Source organism: Solanum pennellii, chromosome 11, assembly GCF_001406875.1.
Source record: "Solanum pennellii chromosome 11, SPENNV200".
Taxonomy (NCBI): Eukaryota; Viridiplantae; Streptophyta; class Magnoliopsida; order Solanales; family Solanaceae; genus Solanum; species Solanum pennellii.
The window spans coordinates 3,074,850-3,088,533 of record NC_028647.1 but is presented as its reverse complement, the minus strand read 5'-3'; the positions used below and the strand labels follow the sequence as shown (position 1 = coordinate 3,088,533).

The 13,684-nt window shown below is 34.6% G+C and overlaps 1 protein-coding gene across 2 annotated transcripts; it reads left to right on the top strand.

The window, feature by feature from the left end:
* The first annotated feature begins 3,409 nt into the window (after positions 1–3,409).
* LOC107004647 (type II inositol polyphosphate 5-phosphatase 15) lies at positions 3,410–13,398 on the top strand. 2 transcript variants are annotated; one of them, XM_015202930.2, is made up of 11 exons: positions 3,485–4,370; positions 5,352–5,607; positions 6,888–7,689; positions 8,770–8,900; positions 9,502–9,586; positions 10,151–10,316; positions 10,419–10,459; positions 10,813–11,077; positions 11,248–11,371; positions 11,621–11,981; positions 12,550–12,906. In XM_015202930.2, exons 1-11 carry the CDS (start codon positions 3,485–3,487, stop codon positions 12,904–12,906), a joined length of 3,474 nt encoding a protein of 1,157 aa, XP_015058416.1. The 2 variants fall into 2 exon arrangements, with proteins under 2 accessions (XP_015058415.1, XP_015058416.1); XM_015202929.2 differs by having other exon boundaries at positions 3,410–4,370; positions 10,151–10,459; positions 12,550–13,398.
* Positions 13,399–13,684: the final 286 nt, after the last annotated feature.

Here is a 13,684-nt window from a genome sequence, read left to right as displayed (position 1 = left end):
TTTTTTTTTTATTTATCCAAACCCATTTCCTGGTATTTTTTTTTTCTATTACAAAATCAATTATAAGAATAATAATAATAATAAAATAATGATAACATGACATTTGTGAAATACACGAAACACACTGATTAAGGTACAATAATGTTTACCTGTGGGAGTTTCGTCACCTTTGCTTCTGCCGACTGCCGAGGGTAGTCGTATTCTTTTGGAGATTTCTCTTATTTTTTTAAAATTTAAAAGAATGATCTAAAATAATTTAGGGTATTAACTTAAATTATATTATATACGGACTTGGCCCATTAACCACCAACTAAATAAATAAATTATTTAATATATACCCATAAAAAAAAAAATCGTAGTTATCGACTATTTTAAAATTTTCAAATCAATTTCATGGACTAATAAAAATTTACTTGGGACAACTAACATGAGGGGTAAAACGCTAATTTTTAGGAATGTTCCCAAGAATGACCTTTCGGGTTATTACATTTTAATATTTCCTTCAATATGTATACCTAAGCAAAAATTGGCAAACTTTATAAAAATTACATTTATCGAATTATTAAAATAATTTAATAGATAATAGAATTAATATAAATCTAGTTAAAGCAAAAAATGAAATTTTAATTATTGTTCTATATATATATTATGATAAGACACTTTCACCCAATAATACCTTTTTTTTTAGAAACTTTAACATACAGCAAACATAAAAAATATATTGGTATGTTATAACAATAATTTGTATAATTGCGTTCCATAATAAACATAAATATGTATATACATATACAAATGAAAGATATGATTGTTTCGTTATACATATATACAAAAGAAGCAATTGTATAATCTGTTTTGACATACATATGCAAAAGAATCAATTGTATAATTTGTTTTGTGTAAAGCGAGAAAGAGAGAAAGACAAAAGAAAACTAGGCATGGGAAGATCGTATTTGTATAATCATAAGTGTATAGGACGAAAACAATATGCATTTGTATATACAATTTTCTCTCGTTTTATACAAAGACAAACACAATTTATACATTATTTTTTGTATAAAGTCAGCGTGGCGAGGGAGATCTGGAAGAGGAGAGACAAGGGAATGAATATATATATATATATATATGATTTTCTCTCGCTTTATACAAATACAAACACATTTTATACATTTGCGTTTGTATAAAAGCGAGAGAGGCGAGCGAGACCGCTAAAATGACGAGCGAGATTCCACTAGAAAAAAAGGCAAAAATAATACAATTTGCTATGAGATATAATTAAATTAAATTATATTTATAATATTTAATTAAATTAGTAATCTGTTATTATATACAAGTTTCTTTTTTAATGTGATTGATGAAGACTAAAATGTGCAAGGAGGGATGAATTAAATTTTTATTGACAAAATATATAATAAAACGTCATCATAATAATTGTGTTAATTAATTTATTCCTTTATATAGATCATGTTGAAAAAATGAAATCATAAAGAATCTGAATATACACGTTCCACGTAGCAATGTAACAAGCAAATTCTTCTTCATATAATATATATATATTATTTTTATATTTTTTCAATTTTTAATTTATATTTGAAAATTAAAAATAAAGTTAGTCTTCTTTTTCTCGAAACACACAAAAGAATGGGATAAGAGATTACGATGTGCGAAATTCAATTCTTGAAAAATTGAAAATTTAAATAGTTAATCAATATATTAACGAATGATTGGTACTCTAAAATTCATGACGTATTATTCTTTTCATTCGCTTTTAACCTATTTGTTTACTATATGAAAAATAAATATTGATTTTTATTTGTTTAATTTAAAAAAATCAAGAATTACTTTAATGTTAATGACTTATAAAAATTAAAAATTTTATTTAATATTTCTTAAAGAATATGTTGAATCGAATACGAAGAAATAAATATGTATAAAGAGAGGATAAATTATAATATCTTTCAAATTTCATTTTTTAATACTAGCATTAAAATTCATTTATATTTGATTTGGTGTAAAAAAAATTCATGTTAAAATGATAAAACTTTTAACAAAAACGATTCCGTACTTTCGAAAATTCCCACCCAACATGGTGTCACCATAATAATTGTTAAACTACTATTATGGTCACCAAGATATTCAACTTCTATTACGTACCAATAATTTACAACATGTCTTTTAAATTGAAAATATTTTATTTTATATATAGTTGAGCAATTTCTGATATTTTATTATTTATAGGTGAACAAAGATGTTTTAATATTGAAAATCATCCCATTTTTACATTATTATATTAGAAAGTTAAAAATTCAAGTCAAACAATATTTTTCTTATGTTATAATATTCTTATATTTGAAATAAACATAAATAAACTTAGATTTTTGATTTAATAAAAGAAAGAAAAAGTAACATTAATATTATTTTTTCCAAGAAATAAAAGAATTATGAACAAGAAAAACATAAATGCATGGTCTTGATATATTTATCCACAACTATCTCTAAAAAATTTCAATAATAAAGTTTTTAATTTAACAAATAATGCTCTATTGCTTCCAAATATTATTCAATTTAGAATCAAATATCAAATAAATTTCCAAGAAAATAAAAGATAAGATAATGTTTGTCCTATAAGAGAATTACAATGAAAATGACAATTTCTTAATAATTCATTTGAATTTTTCATTTTGAAGAGACATGTGTCCTTGATAATGACTTCTTGGTACTCAATTATTAGCTGACAAATGTCTTATAGAAAATAACTTATCAATAACAAACCGGTGCCCCGCCAAATGTCCGAGTTGATTAAGCAGATGATCTCCTAAACGAATAGGAGGGACAAAAGTTTTCAACCTCGAAATCTCCTCGTACACGTTTTCTCGATCAAGCTCGTTACAAGCTTGCCTAATATGTTATGCCCCTCATATGTAGTTTGATGATCAAGTTATTTCACGAGCTTGTCTAATACGATTTACTTTTCTCTTATAATCTGGAGATCTACTTTCGTATTGGATAGTGATACGTATTTGTGGATTTACTTGTCAACAACAGAAATGCTGAAATGATAATTTTTAGTACGAAAATATGAAGCACGAATGATATATAAAACTAAATAACCTATTATCTACTCAACATTATGTAACTTAAAATAGACGTTTGACTATAGATTTCAAATATATTTTATTTTAAATTAAACTTTATCGAGTTAAAATTTAAGATGAATTGTACTTGATTATACTTCTCGTAAAAAATAAATTTTGAATAAAATATTACTATATGAATTTATAATTTCGTGTAAAAAAATAAATAAATTATTAACATTAAAGAAATCATAAAAAGAACAAAAAGAATAATAGTGAAAATGAAAAAATAAAAAGAATAATAAAATAAATTCAACTTTTTTTTTCTTTCTAATAAACCCCTTTATCTTCGTTGTTATGTCCAAAATTCCCCAAAACAATTCTCTAGATTTTCGCGATTATCTTCAACCGAAATGGATACTCGAATCGACGACGACGACGGCGATCTTCTAGCTTCTAGTTCAAATACCTCCGGTCGCCGGAATTACCACTGCTACAGTGAAAAATTCGTTTTCAACTCCGACTCCGATTCCGACGACGTCGCCGGCGCCGGAGATGTCAATAGAGTCGGAAGTTCCGGTAGGAAATTTAGCTTCGATGAGACGGAGCGAACTCCGAAATTGTTTGACCGGTTCTACGGCTCTTCATCTTCTGATGATGAGGAGTTCAGTTCTGGTTCAGGTCAAAATGGCGTTGTACGGAAACGGCTTGATAATATGATTCAATTCCTTGACCGTAAGATTTGTTCGGAAACAGCTGGTTCTAATAGTAATAATAATGTTAAGAGTCAGTCTCAAGGTCTTCCGGAGTTTTCAGGTAAAGGTGGTGGTGCTGGGATTTTTAAGTTGCCGGTACGTGCGGCGGTGCATCCTGATCGTCCGCCGTCGTTGGAATTACGGCCACATCCATTAAGAGAGAGGCAAATTGGGAGATTTTTGAGGACTATATTGTGTACGGACGATGGATCTCAGTTATGGGCTGGGTCGGAGTGTGGAGTTAGGTTGTGGAATTTATCGGATATGTATGAGGCTGCTCAAGAAGAAGAAGAGAATGAGGACTTTGAGGATGCTGCACCTTTTCTGGAGTCTGTTAGGACTTCACCAACTTTGTGCCTTGTTGAAGATGCTGGGAATAGGTTGCTATGGAGTGGACACAAAGATGGTAGAATCATGTGTTGGAAGATGGACAGTGAAACTAGCAGTAGAGAGAAAGGTGGTTGTGGAAAAGCTGCTTTGAAAGAAGTGCTATCGTGGCAGGCTCATCGCAGTCCAGTTCTTTCCATGATCATGACTTCCTATGGTAAAGTTTGAGTTTTTTTTCAAATACCTGTCTGTGCAATTGCATCAACTATGCAATGTTTGTGTTGTGTAAATTGCAAGTAGTTTCTATATTGCATTTTTGGCACGTTAGATTCTAAACTTTGGTAATGTTAGCCATTGAATGTGCTTGATCATCTTATACGAGCTGTTAAGAAAGTTTATGCTTTTATTGTTCTGCGATTACAGTAGTAAATAGGCAGTCGGATAGGCAAAGCCTAGGATTAAAGACCACTTGTATACTATTTTTTTTTACCTTGGTGCTGAAGGAACAAAAATTTAGTTGCAGTATTTTTCATCTTTTTTGACAAGTTTTAGGGTCATTTCATGTGGTTTGCAGGGAAAATTAGGAGATTATAAGATAATGTTGATTTTCCCAGAACAGTTATTACTTATAAAAAAGATAAATAGAAGAAAATAAGCTCGAACAGTGTAGGCATTAAGATGCTATTGTGTTTATGATGAGATAGGAATAGGAGGGTTGTTAATCATGTTGTAGTGCAATGGTGTTGGAGAATTTATATCCCTTACTGGAGAAAGAGAGAAACTTTATGTATACTCTGTGTTATCCACTTCAATTGCCGTGGTCCTTCCCCACAAGTAAGCAGTTAAATGTAGCCAAGAAAACAACTTGCTATCATGATTGCTGCTACTGAAAGAAGAAGAAGCTCTGAGCTTGCATCCTCTCTTCTGCTACCAGAAATAGTTTAGATGGATCTCTTTTTCACTCTTGACTTGCAGTGTGGTGCACCGTTATCTAAAGTGGCCTTCTTGGTGTCTTTTTTCTTATTGATGAGTAAAAGTAGTTCCATTTAAAAGAGTATTGGCAAAAAGCCGGTTTTAGGATCAACAAAAAGTAAATGTTAGTGGTAGTAGTAACTCAAGAGGATGTGCTTTCTTTTACTTATCTTTATGAATAAAAAAGGATGTGCTTGGTTCTGTTCTGATGTGCACTTTTGTTTAGGCGATCTGTGGTCTGGATCTGAGGGTGGTTCCATCAAGATCTGGCCTTGGGAAGGAATGGAGAAAGCGATTGCTTTGATATATGAGGAAAGGCACATGGCTGCTTTGTCGATAGAGAGGTCATATGTGGATCTAAGGAGCCAAGTTATGCATAATGGAACAGGCAATAGCATATTTTCTGTTGATGTCAAATATATGCTGTCTGATCGCTCTGGAGCAAAAGTTTGGACGGCTGGTTATGTGTCATTTGCACTTTGGTAAGTACCTTTTGAATCATTTTAGAGACAAAGTTCCCCATTTATGTTGTTTTGGTGGTTTTTGCATTGTTAACACCATTTACTTTAGAATCGCTTAATGTTACAATGAACAAACGTAAGAATGTTATACTTGCCACCTTTGTATTCGATTGATCCTCAGCCTTTCATCAATACACTCACAGAGGCATGTCTTTAGTTTAAGATGGATGTGCTAGTCTTGAATTTCTGTCATATTGTTTCGGGCATGTGAAGAGGAGGTGTGTGGATGCATCAGTAAGGAGTTGTGAGAGGTTGACTATAGCAAGAGTTAGGAGAGGTAGAAGTTGGTCAAAGAAACATTTGCGGAGGTGATTAGATAGGATATGGAAACTTCAGATCACTGAGGACACGACCCTTGATAAGAAGGTGTGGAGGTTGAGGATCAGGATAGGAATTTTGTAGATATCCGAGTGTTGTCACCCTTTAGATGGGAGAGGCAGGGCGCTTGCCCATCTCCTCACAACCTTATTAGTAGTACTGACTCCGTCAATTTTTACTTGTTTGTTATTGACTTGGCACACCCCTTAAGAAACAATAAATAGATTGACAATTTTACTATATCATCCTTTGAATATAATAAATTCAATGCTTTGTGTGAAATGATTATTTAATAATAAGGATAAATTTGGAACTAAATGATAAATTATCTCTTGATTTTTTAAACTAGTCAATTAAAAATGGATATCTATTTTTAGTATAGTGGATAAGTAAAAGTAGACGGATGGAGTAGTATTTTGTAATCACGTAGTTTCTTATTATGGGAGTTATCGGAAACAATCTCTCTCCCTCACCTCTGCGGTCTGTGTACACTCTACCCTCCCCAGTCTCCACTGTTTGGGACTACATTGGATATGTTGTTGTTGTAGTTTCTTATTCTTCAAGGTGTTTTACAATATTTTGCTTTATTTGCTTTTTATCTTGATATTTTGCTGACATATTTTTCTTGCAACCCTACTTCTAATATCTTCTCTTTTGAACCGAGAATCTATCAGAAACAACCTATCTACCCCACAAAGGTAGGGTAACGTTTGAGTACATCTTACCCTCCTGAGACCCCACTTGCGGGACTACACTACACTTGGATATGTTGTTGTAAACCTGTAGTGCATCTGATAGATTATATTTGCATGTCTAAGGTTTTGCTCTGTTAGATTTTGTGTGTGTTCTGAAATGAAATCTAATTTTCAGGTCATCTGATTCTGATTTGTTGATCGTTTCTTGTCAATTGCTTCTGCTTGCAGGGATGCACGGACTAGAGAGTTACTGAAAATCTTTAACACAGATGGTCAGGTTGAAAATATATTAGCAGCAGTAGATCCTGTAATTGAAGATGAAATGAGGATGAAAGTTGTGTCCAATTCAAAAAAGGACAAGTCTCAAAGTTCTATCGGCTTCTTTCAGCGTTCACGCAATGCTATCTTAGGAGCAGCTGATGCTGTCCGTAGGGTTGCGGTAAAAGGAGGATTTGGAGAAGATAACCGGAGGACTGAAGCGTTGATTATTACAGTCGATGGAATGATATGGAGTGGATGTGCAAATGGATTACTTGTCCAATGGGATAGAAATGGCAATCGCTTGCAAGATTTCCAGTATCACACATTCTCCGTTCAATGCTTATGCACATATGGGTCACGGATTTGGGTAGGTTATGCTAGTGGTTATATTCAGGTATTGGATCTTAGTGGTAATCTACTTGGAGGATGGATAGCGCATAGTAGCCCCGTAATAGATTTTTCTGTTGGTGGAGGTTACACTTTTTCTTTGGCTAATCATGGTGGTATACGGGGTTGGAGTGTGATATCTCCTGCACCACTGGATGGTATTCTGCGTTCGGAGTTAGCTAGCAAGGAATTTTTGTATACTAGGCTAGAGAATTTTAAAATATTGGCTGGTACATGGAATGTTGGACAAGGAAGAGCTTCACCTGATTCACTTGTATCATGGTTAGGTTCTGCAGCAGCAGATGTTGGCATTGTTGTTGTTGGCTTGCAGGAGGTGGACATGGGTGCTGGTTTTCTTGCAATGTCTGCTGCTAAAGAATCAGTAAGATTTCTCTTTCCCTCTTTATCCTTATCCTAGCTGTCCTCTCTTCTCTCTCCAAACTGGTGTTACTTTCTTCTCTCAGAAATGTCTAGATAGTTGTTCGACCAAGCTATAAAATGGTAAGAACCCTGTAAATGAGAGGAACAAGTTTTTAATTGGTCAGTGACTATATGGAGGAGAAGAGTATTTTAGTCACACATGAAAGTGCTTCTAATGCACAAGAACATTTATTTTTGTTATCGCATACAAACACCATATAGTCGCTCATTTTATTAGGACCATCAAACCTCTCTTGCTGGAGGTAACTTTGTATGCTGAATGAAACCATGGGCAAAATACTGATAATTTTGATTGGTAGCTAGACAGGATAAAAACAAGTTAATACAAAAGGTTCATCTCTTAATAGCTAATCTGCTTTTAAATATATGTGTGTGTGTATTCAAGGTAGAATATGAGAACCTTCTACAGAGGCCAGGGTCTAGAGGATGTTAATTCATGCTTGTTTTCTCTCTAGGTTACGTTGATTGTCAATTATTAAAAAAAGTTCCATGAATTTTCTTTCCTAGAATCTGATTGACCCTTAGAATGGTCAACATATCATCTAGTGATAAACTTATCACTAGAATGATTTCATGATCTACTTGAACATACTGTTTTTCCGTCTGTTCTTTCTCTAAGTGCTTTAGTCCGTGAAATATTATTCTCAATATACCAACTACAGAAATGTCAAAGCTGGGGCTTGTACTTATCTGGAAAGAGAAGGCGCAAATACAAGGAAATAGATCACCCTGCCCTGATCAGTAAAGACAAGACATAACTACTGTATATCATCAAAATGTCTTTTTAATGTTTTAAATTACATGTAACTTTATATTATGGCTCTAGTTAAACTCAAAGAGCCTTTTCAGGATAAAGATAATATGATCTAGACTTGCATCTTCCTATTTAGCTGTGGGTTACTTTTTTCTATCCATCCTGGTTTCTGTTCCTATGGCAGTTGCATTCTTTGTTATACTAAGCCCTTTAGACATATACTAATAGAAGAGATGAAAAATTGTAACATTTTAAAACACATTTCAGATGCAGGTGGGTCTTGAAGGAAGTTCTGCTGGTCAATGGTGGTTGGAAATGATTGGAAAAACCTTGGATGAGGGATCAACTTTCATCCGTGTTGGCTTCAGGCAGTTGGCGGGCCTGGTTATTTCTGTCTGGTAGGTATTGCTTATGGAACCTGATTCCAGTGCACAAACCTTGGGTAACTTTGGTATTTAGCTTTTAAGCTGACGTTGTCAACTCACACTGTTGGGTTCTTTGTTTTCTGCTTCAGAGGACCCACGTTAGGTTTCACATGACTTGATATGAAATGTGAATTCAATACATGGCTGGTAACGAGAAGTTTACAATCTTTAGACACCCACATCAAGAATTTTTTCGTCAACACCAACCTCCAGATGCAATATGTTTGTACTAGATAACTTCTGTGCATCTTCTCTTTCGACTTAAGTCACGAGTTCCAGCTTTTTTGCATATGAAAAAAGCCGGACCATTTAACCCTAACTCATCCTTTGTTCCAATTATGGAACACAATTTGTAGTCAGATGAATGAAGTCAACTTTCCTGATTATTTTGTATGTAAACTAGGATTAGCGCGTTCAATCTGATGTCTATCTAAACAATTTCCTTTTGATGAACAAATGATCTAACAAGCTAGATTTAATGAGCCGGGGCCTCTAACTTCATCAGAAAAAAAAAAGAACTGGTGCCTCTATTTGTATAAATATCTGATATCTGTAAATCAAAACTATTGTTCAGGGTCAGAAGAAATATTGGTCGTTATATCGGGGATGTTGATGTTGCAGCAGTACCTTGTGGTTTCGGCCGTGCAATTGGGAACAAGGTGTGGTTGTGTTCTCCTTTTTGCTGTTTCTTGATGGATCTAATTATATTTTGCTGAATGTTGAGAACAAATTAATTGTTTGGTGGTGACTAGTTGTATTTAGAAACATAAGAACAGAATTAGGTAAGTTATGATTCAGAACTTTTCCCTTACTTGGAATCACCCTACAACAATTCTTAGGCTTTTGTCATAAAATAGGTTTAAGCATGATTTCTTCCTGGGTTTTTTTGGGTGCGTGTTGTTGAAAATGGGCAATATAGGGAGTCAGACCTAAGTCATGCTTGTGCCGAAAAAGAAAAAGCCACCAAAAGTATATTTAGAGCTCTTTAATACACTAGAGGAAGGAGCACAATTCTATCAGAATACAATTATTCTGACTGTAAGTTTCTTCATACACTAATAATACTACCATAATCTTGAACTTCCATTGAAACGATTTATTTGCGTGACCCTTATTATGCAACGGAGTTAATAATCACCATTCCTTAATTCTTTTGGTGTTTTTGACAAGTATGGAACCATTCTCTTATTTGGTATTAATTTTGGTTGAGGTCCTCCAAACAGGGAGCCGTAGGATTGAGGATGAGAGTATATGATCGTACTGTGTGCTTTGTGAACTGTCACTTTGCTGCACATCTAGAAGCTGTCGGTCGCCGGAATGCTGATTTTGACCATGTTTATCGAAGTATGATCTTTAGTCGACCATCAAACTTTCTCAATGCTGCAGCTGGTATGGTGCCATACCTATTCTCAGCTTGCTTGCTTGCCTGCTCTATGTTTTTAATCTGGGTTGCTTATGGTTCTCGGTTGCCATTGGTACTTCTTGTTGCAGCTGGTGTCTCATCTGCGATTCAAATGCTTCGCAGTGCAAATGTATGTACTTACTTAAATTGTACTCCCTCCGTCCCTTTTTAGTTGACATGGAATCATGGTTCCCTTTTTTAGAGTCAAACGATAAGAACTTTGACGAACCAAAAAAATTGCAATTTATAGTACTTATCGTATAGTTTTTGACTATGTAAATTTTAGTTCAAAATAACAAATTAATGTAAAATCTAATTTAATAGTCAAATTGATTTTCGAAAAGCGCAACATGACAACTAAAAAAGGATTGAGGGAGTAATAGTCTAGTCTATAATAGTCTTCTTAAAATATTTGCTTCTTTCTTTGGAGCAGTATGTTTCAATTGGTACAGAATAAAAAAAACATTGAATTATGCTTGTCAGGGTGCGTTTAACTCTGCAGAAGCAACTCCTGAGCTTTCTGAGGCAGATATGGTTGTGTTTCTTGGTGACTTGAACTATCGGCTTGATGGCATTTCTTATGATGAAGCAAGAGATTTTATTTCCCAAAGGAGCTTTGATTGGCTTAGAGAGAGGGACCAGTTGCACACAGAGATGGAAGTTGGGAATGTCTTCCAAGGAATGCGTGAAGCCGTCATCAGATTTCCTCCAACATACAAATTTGAGAGGCATCAAAATGGCTTAGCAGGTACCTGTAGCTATCAGTTCTGCAGTTGACTTTCATATTTTCTAGACACAATGGAAACGCTCCCCTCTCTCACTTGCTCTCTCTCTCTCTCTCTCTCTCTCTCGTCCTTTCTATGTTTCTCTCTTCTGAATGTCTGATATGGTTATAATGTCTCATTGTGTCATTTAAAGGGTATGACTCTGGTGAAAAGAAGCGGATTCCCGCCTGGTGTGACAGAATTTTGTATCGTGATAGCCGTTCCAATTCAGGTTCCACTTGCAGCTTAGATTGTCCTGTCGTCTCATCAGTTCTGCAGTAAGTTTTTCATATAATATTTCTGTGGCTTTTATTTTTCTTCTTCCAGTTCATTTTGTTTTTCTTTTATACAAGGGTAAGACCAAGAATTGGTGTTTCATCCTTCATTTTGTTTTTCTTTATGTGCATCAATCATTGCCCACCTTTTCTTCTTTTGCCATCTTTTTCTGTTTGTTTTTTCATATATATATATATATATATATTTCTGTTTCCTCTGTTCCTACTCTTCTAAAAGCCTCTCCTCGGCAGGTATGAAGCTTGCATGGATGTGACAGATAGTGACCACAAACCTGTAAGGTGCATATTCAATGTGGAGATTGCTCGAGTGGATGAATCAGTGAGAAGGCAAGAATATGGAGAAATCATTAGATCAGACGAGAAAGTTGTGCATATGCTTCGGGAACTTAATAGAATTCCAGAAGCAATAGTCAGCACAAATAACATAATCCTCCTGAACTCGGATGCATCCATCTTGCGCATTACAAATAAGAGTGGGAAAAACAAAGCTATTTTTGAAATAACTTGTGAAGGCGAATCCACAGTTAAAGATGATGGACAAGTGTTTGATTATCGTCCAAGAGGTTCTTTTGGTTTCCCTCGTTGGCTTGAGGTAACTTCCATTTCTTAAAGTAGAGGATTGGATCTTCTCTGTCATTGTAGTGCCTGGGGCTTAATGGCCAGGATTCTATGTTCTTGTGAGACTTCCCGTAGCGATTACTCTTCCCCTTTTTTTTTTTATGTTTCCTCTTTCTAATTTTTTTTGGTCATTCTGAACATTCTCATGAGGTCAGAAGTTCTACGCCTCCCTTAGCATCTTATTTGGTTGTGAGCCCTTAAAGCTAACTAGACCACAGAGAACTTATGATAGCAGAAGACTGAAGTATGGAAATGAAGAAAATGTCGCAGTGGAACATTTTTTTTAATCTAATTGAGAAGATGAAATTGGTAGTAAATGAGTAAAATGGACTTATTTATAACTGTGTTTAATGATTTGGATATCATTAGACCTACACCAAGTTCCATTTTAGAAAGGGTAAGGGTTCCAATGTATCTTCAAATCTGCTATTCTAGCATGTTGTCCTTAAATGAAGAGCCTATTTACTGTTTTTCTTAAGCTAAAATTTTCATACTAAATATTGATTTTTAAGAATTTATGCATTTGGGTCGACTTTCAACAGGTTAATCCTGCAGTTGGCGTCATTGCACCGGACCAAATTGTTGAGATTTCAGTTCACCATGAAGACCGGCAGACACTTGAGGAGTTTGTTGATGGAGTTCCTCAAACCTCTTGGTGTGAAGATGCCAAGGATAAGGAAGTCATGTTGGCAATCAAAGTCCGCGGTTGCTTTTCAACAGAAAGAAAATGTCACCGTGTCCGTGTACGCCACTGCTTTTCAGGCAAGCCTTTGCCCGCAAAGGTCCGACAAAGCAACTCTGACCATCCCCAGCCAAATGTCCTTCGCCGGTCTGATTTTCAACCCAGTGGCTTTTCACCTGATGTTGTTGACGACCTAATAAATCTAAACAGTCCTTGACGAGCAAGCAAGCATATCTCCAGGTTTTAACCACACCGACACCAACACCCAATTTGTGTGTTGAATTCACTACAACGAACATCCAAAGCAATGTGCTTCTGTAAATAGTCATTGAAGGGACTATTGTGCAACTTCTCGATAGGATCGAGAAATTTTTGTTGCGTATGTCAAATTCTTTTGAGTTGGCCAGTTTTCGAATTGTTCAGGCAGTCACTTGATGATAAGTGTATAGCATAAATTGCACATATGCAATAACATAGAACTAGTTGTGTATGTAATCATGTAAGGTATTTGAGTGAGTGGTGCATTGAGTTTTGAACCCTTTTATAAGTTGTGGGGTGTGGGTTTGACCTCTTTTCTTGAGTATTCCTTTTTGATACACTCCTTGTTTCTACATTGCTCTGTTATGAGAGGAGATATGTGTAATGTTATAAACTTTTAACAAGAAAAGGAGACCTGTGATGTATTTAATGTTTTCTCCCTCTCTAGCAATGTGTTTTGTTATTCATTTTTTCAAAAGCAATGCATGTATTCCAGTTACTATGGTTTGATGCACTTGAGTCGAGGTTTTTTTTTAAAACAATCTCTCTATTTTCTCGAGGTAGTGGTTAGGTCTGTGTAGAATGTTATTGTTGTATTTCAGTTACTATTGTTATATTGAATGTAAAAAGAAAGAATTTTAGAGATTGTTCTTGTTATGAGTGAATTATAACTATAATGTTGGGATTATAAATTAATAATATCAAAAATTAAATAATAATGAAATTATTTAGTGGAG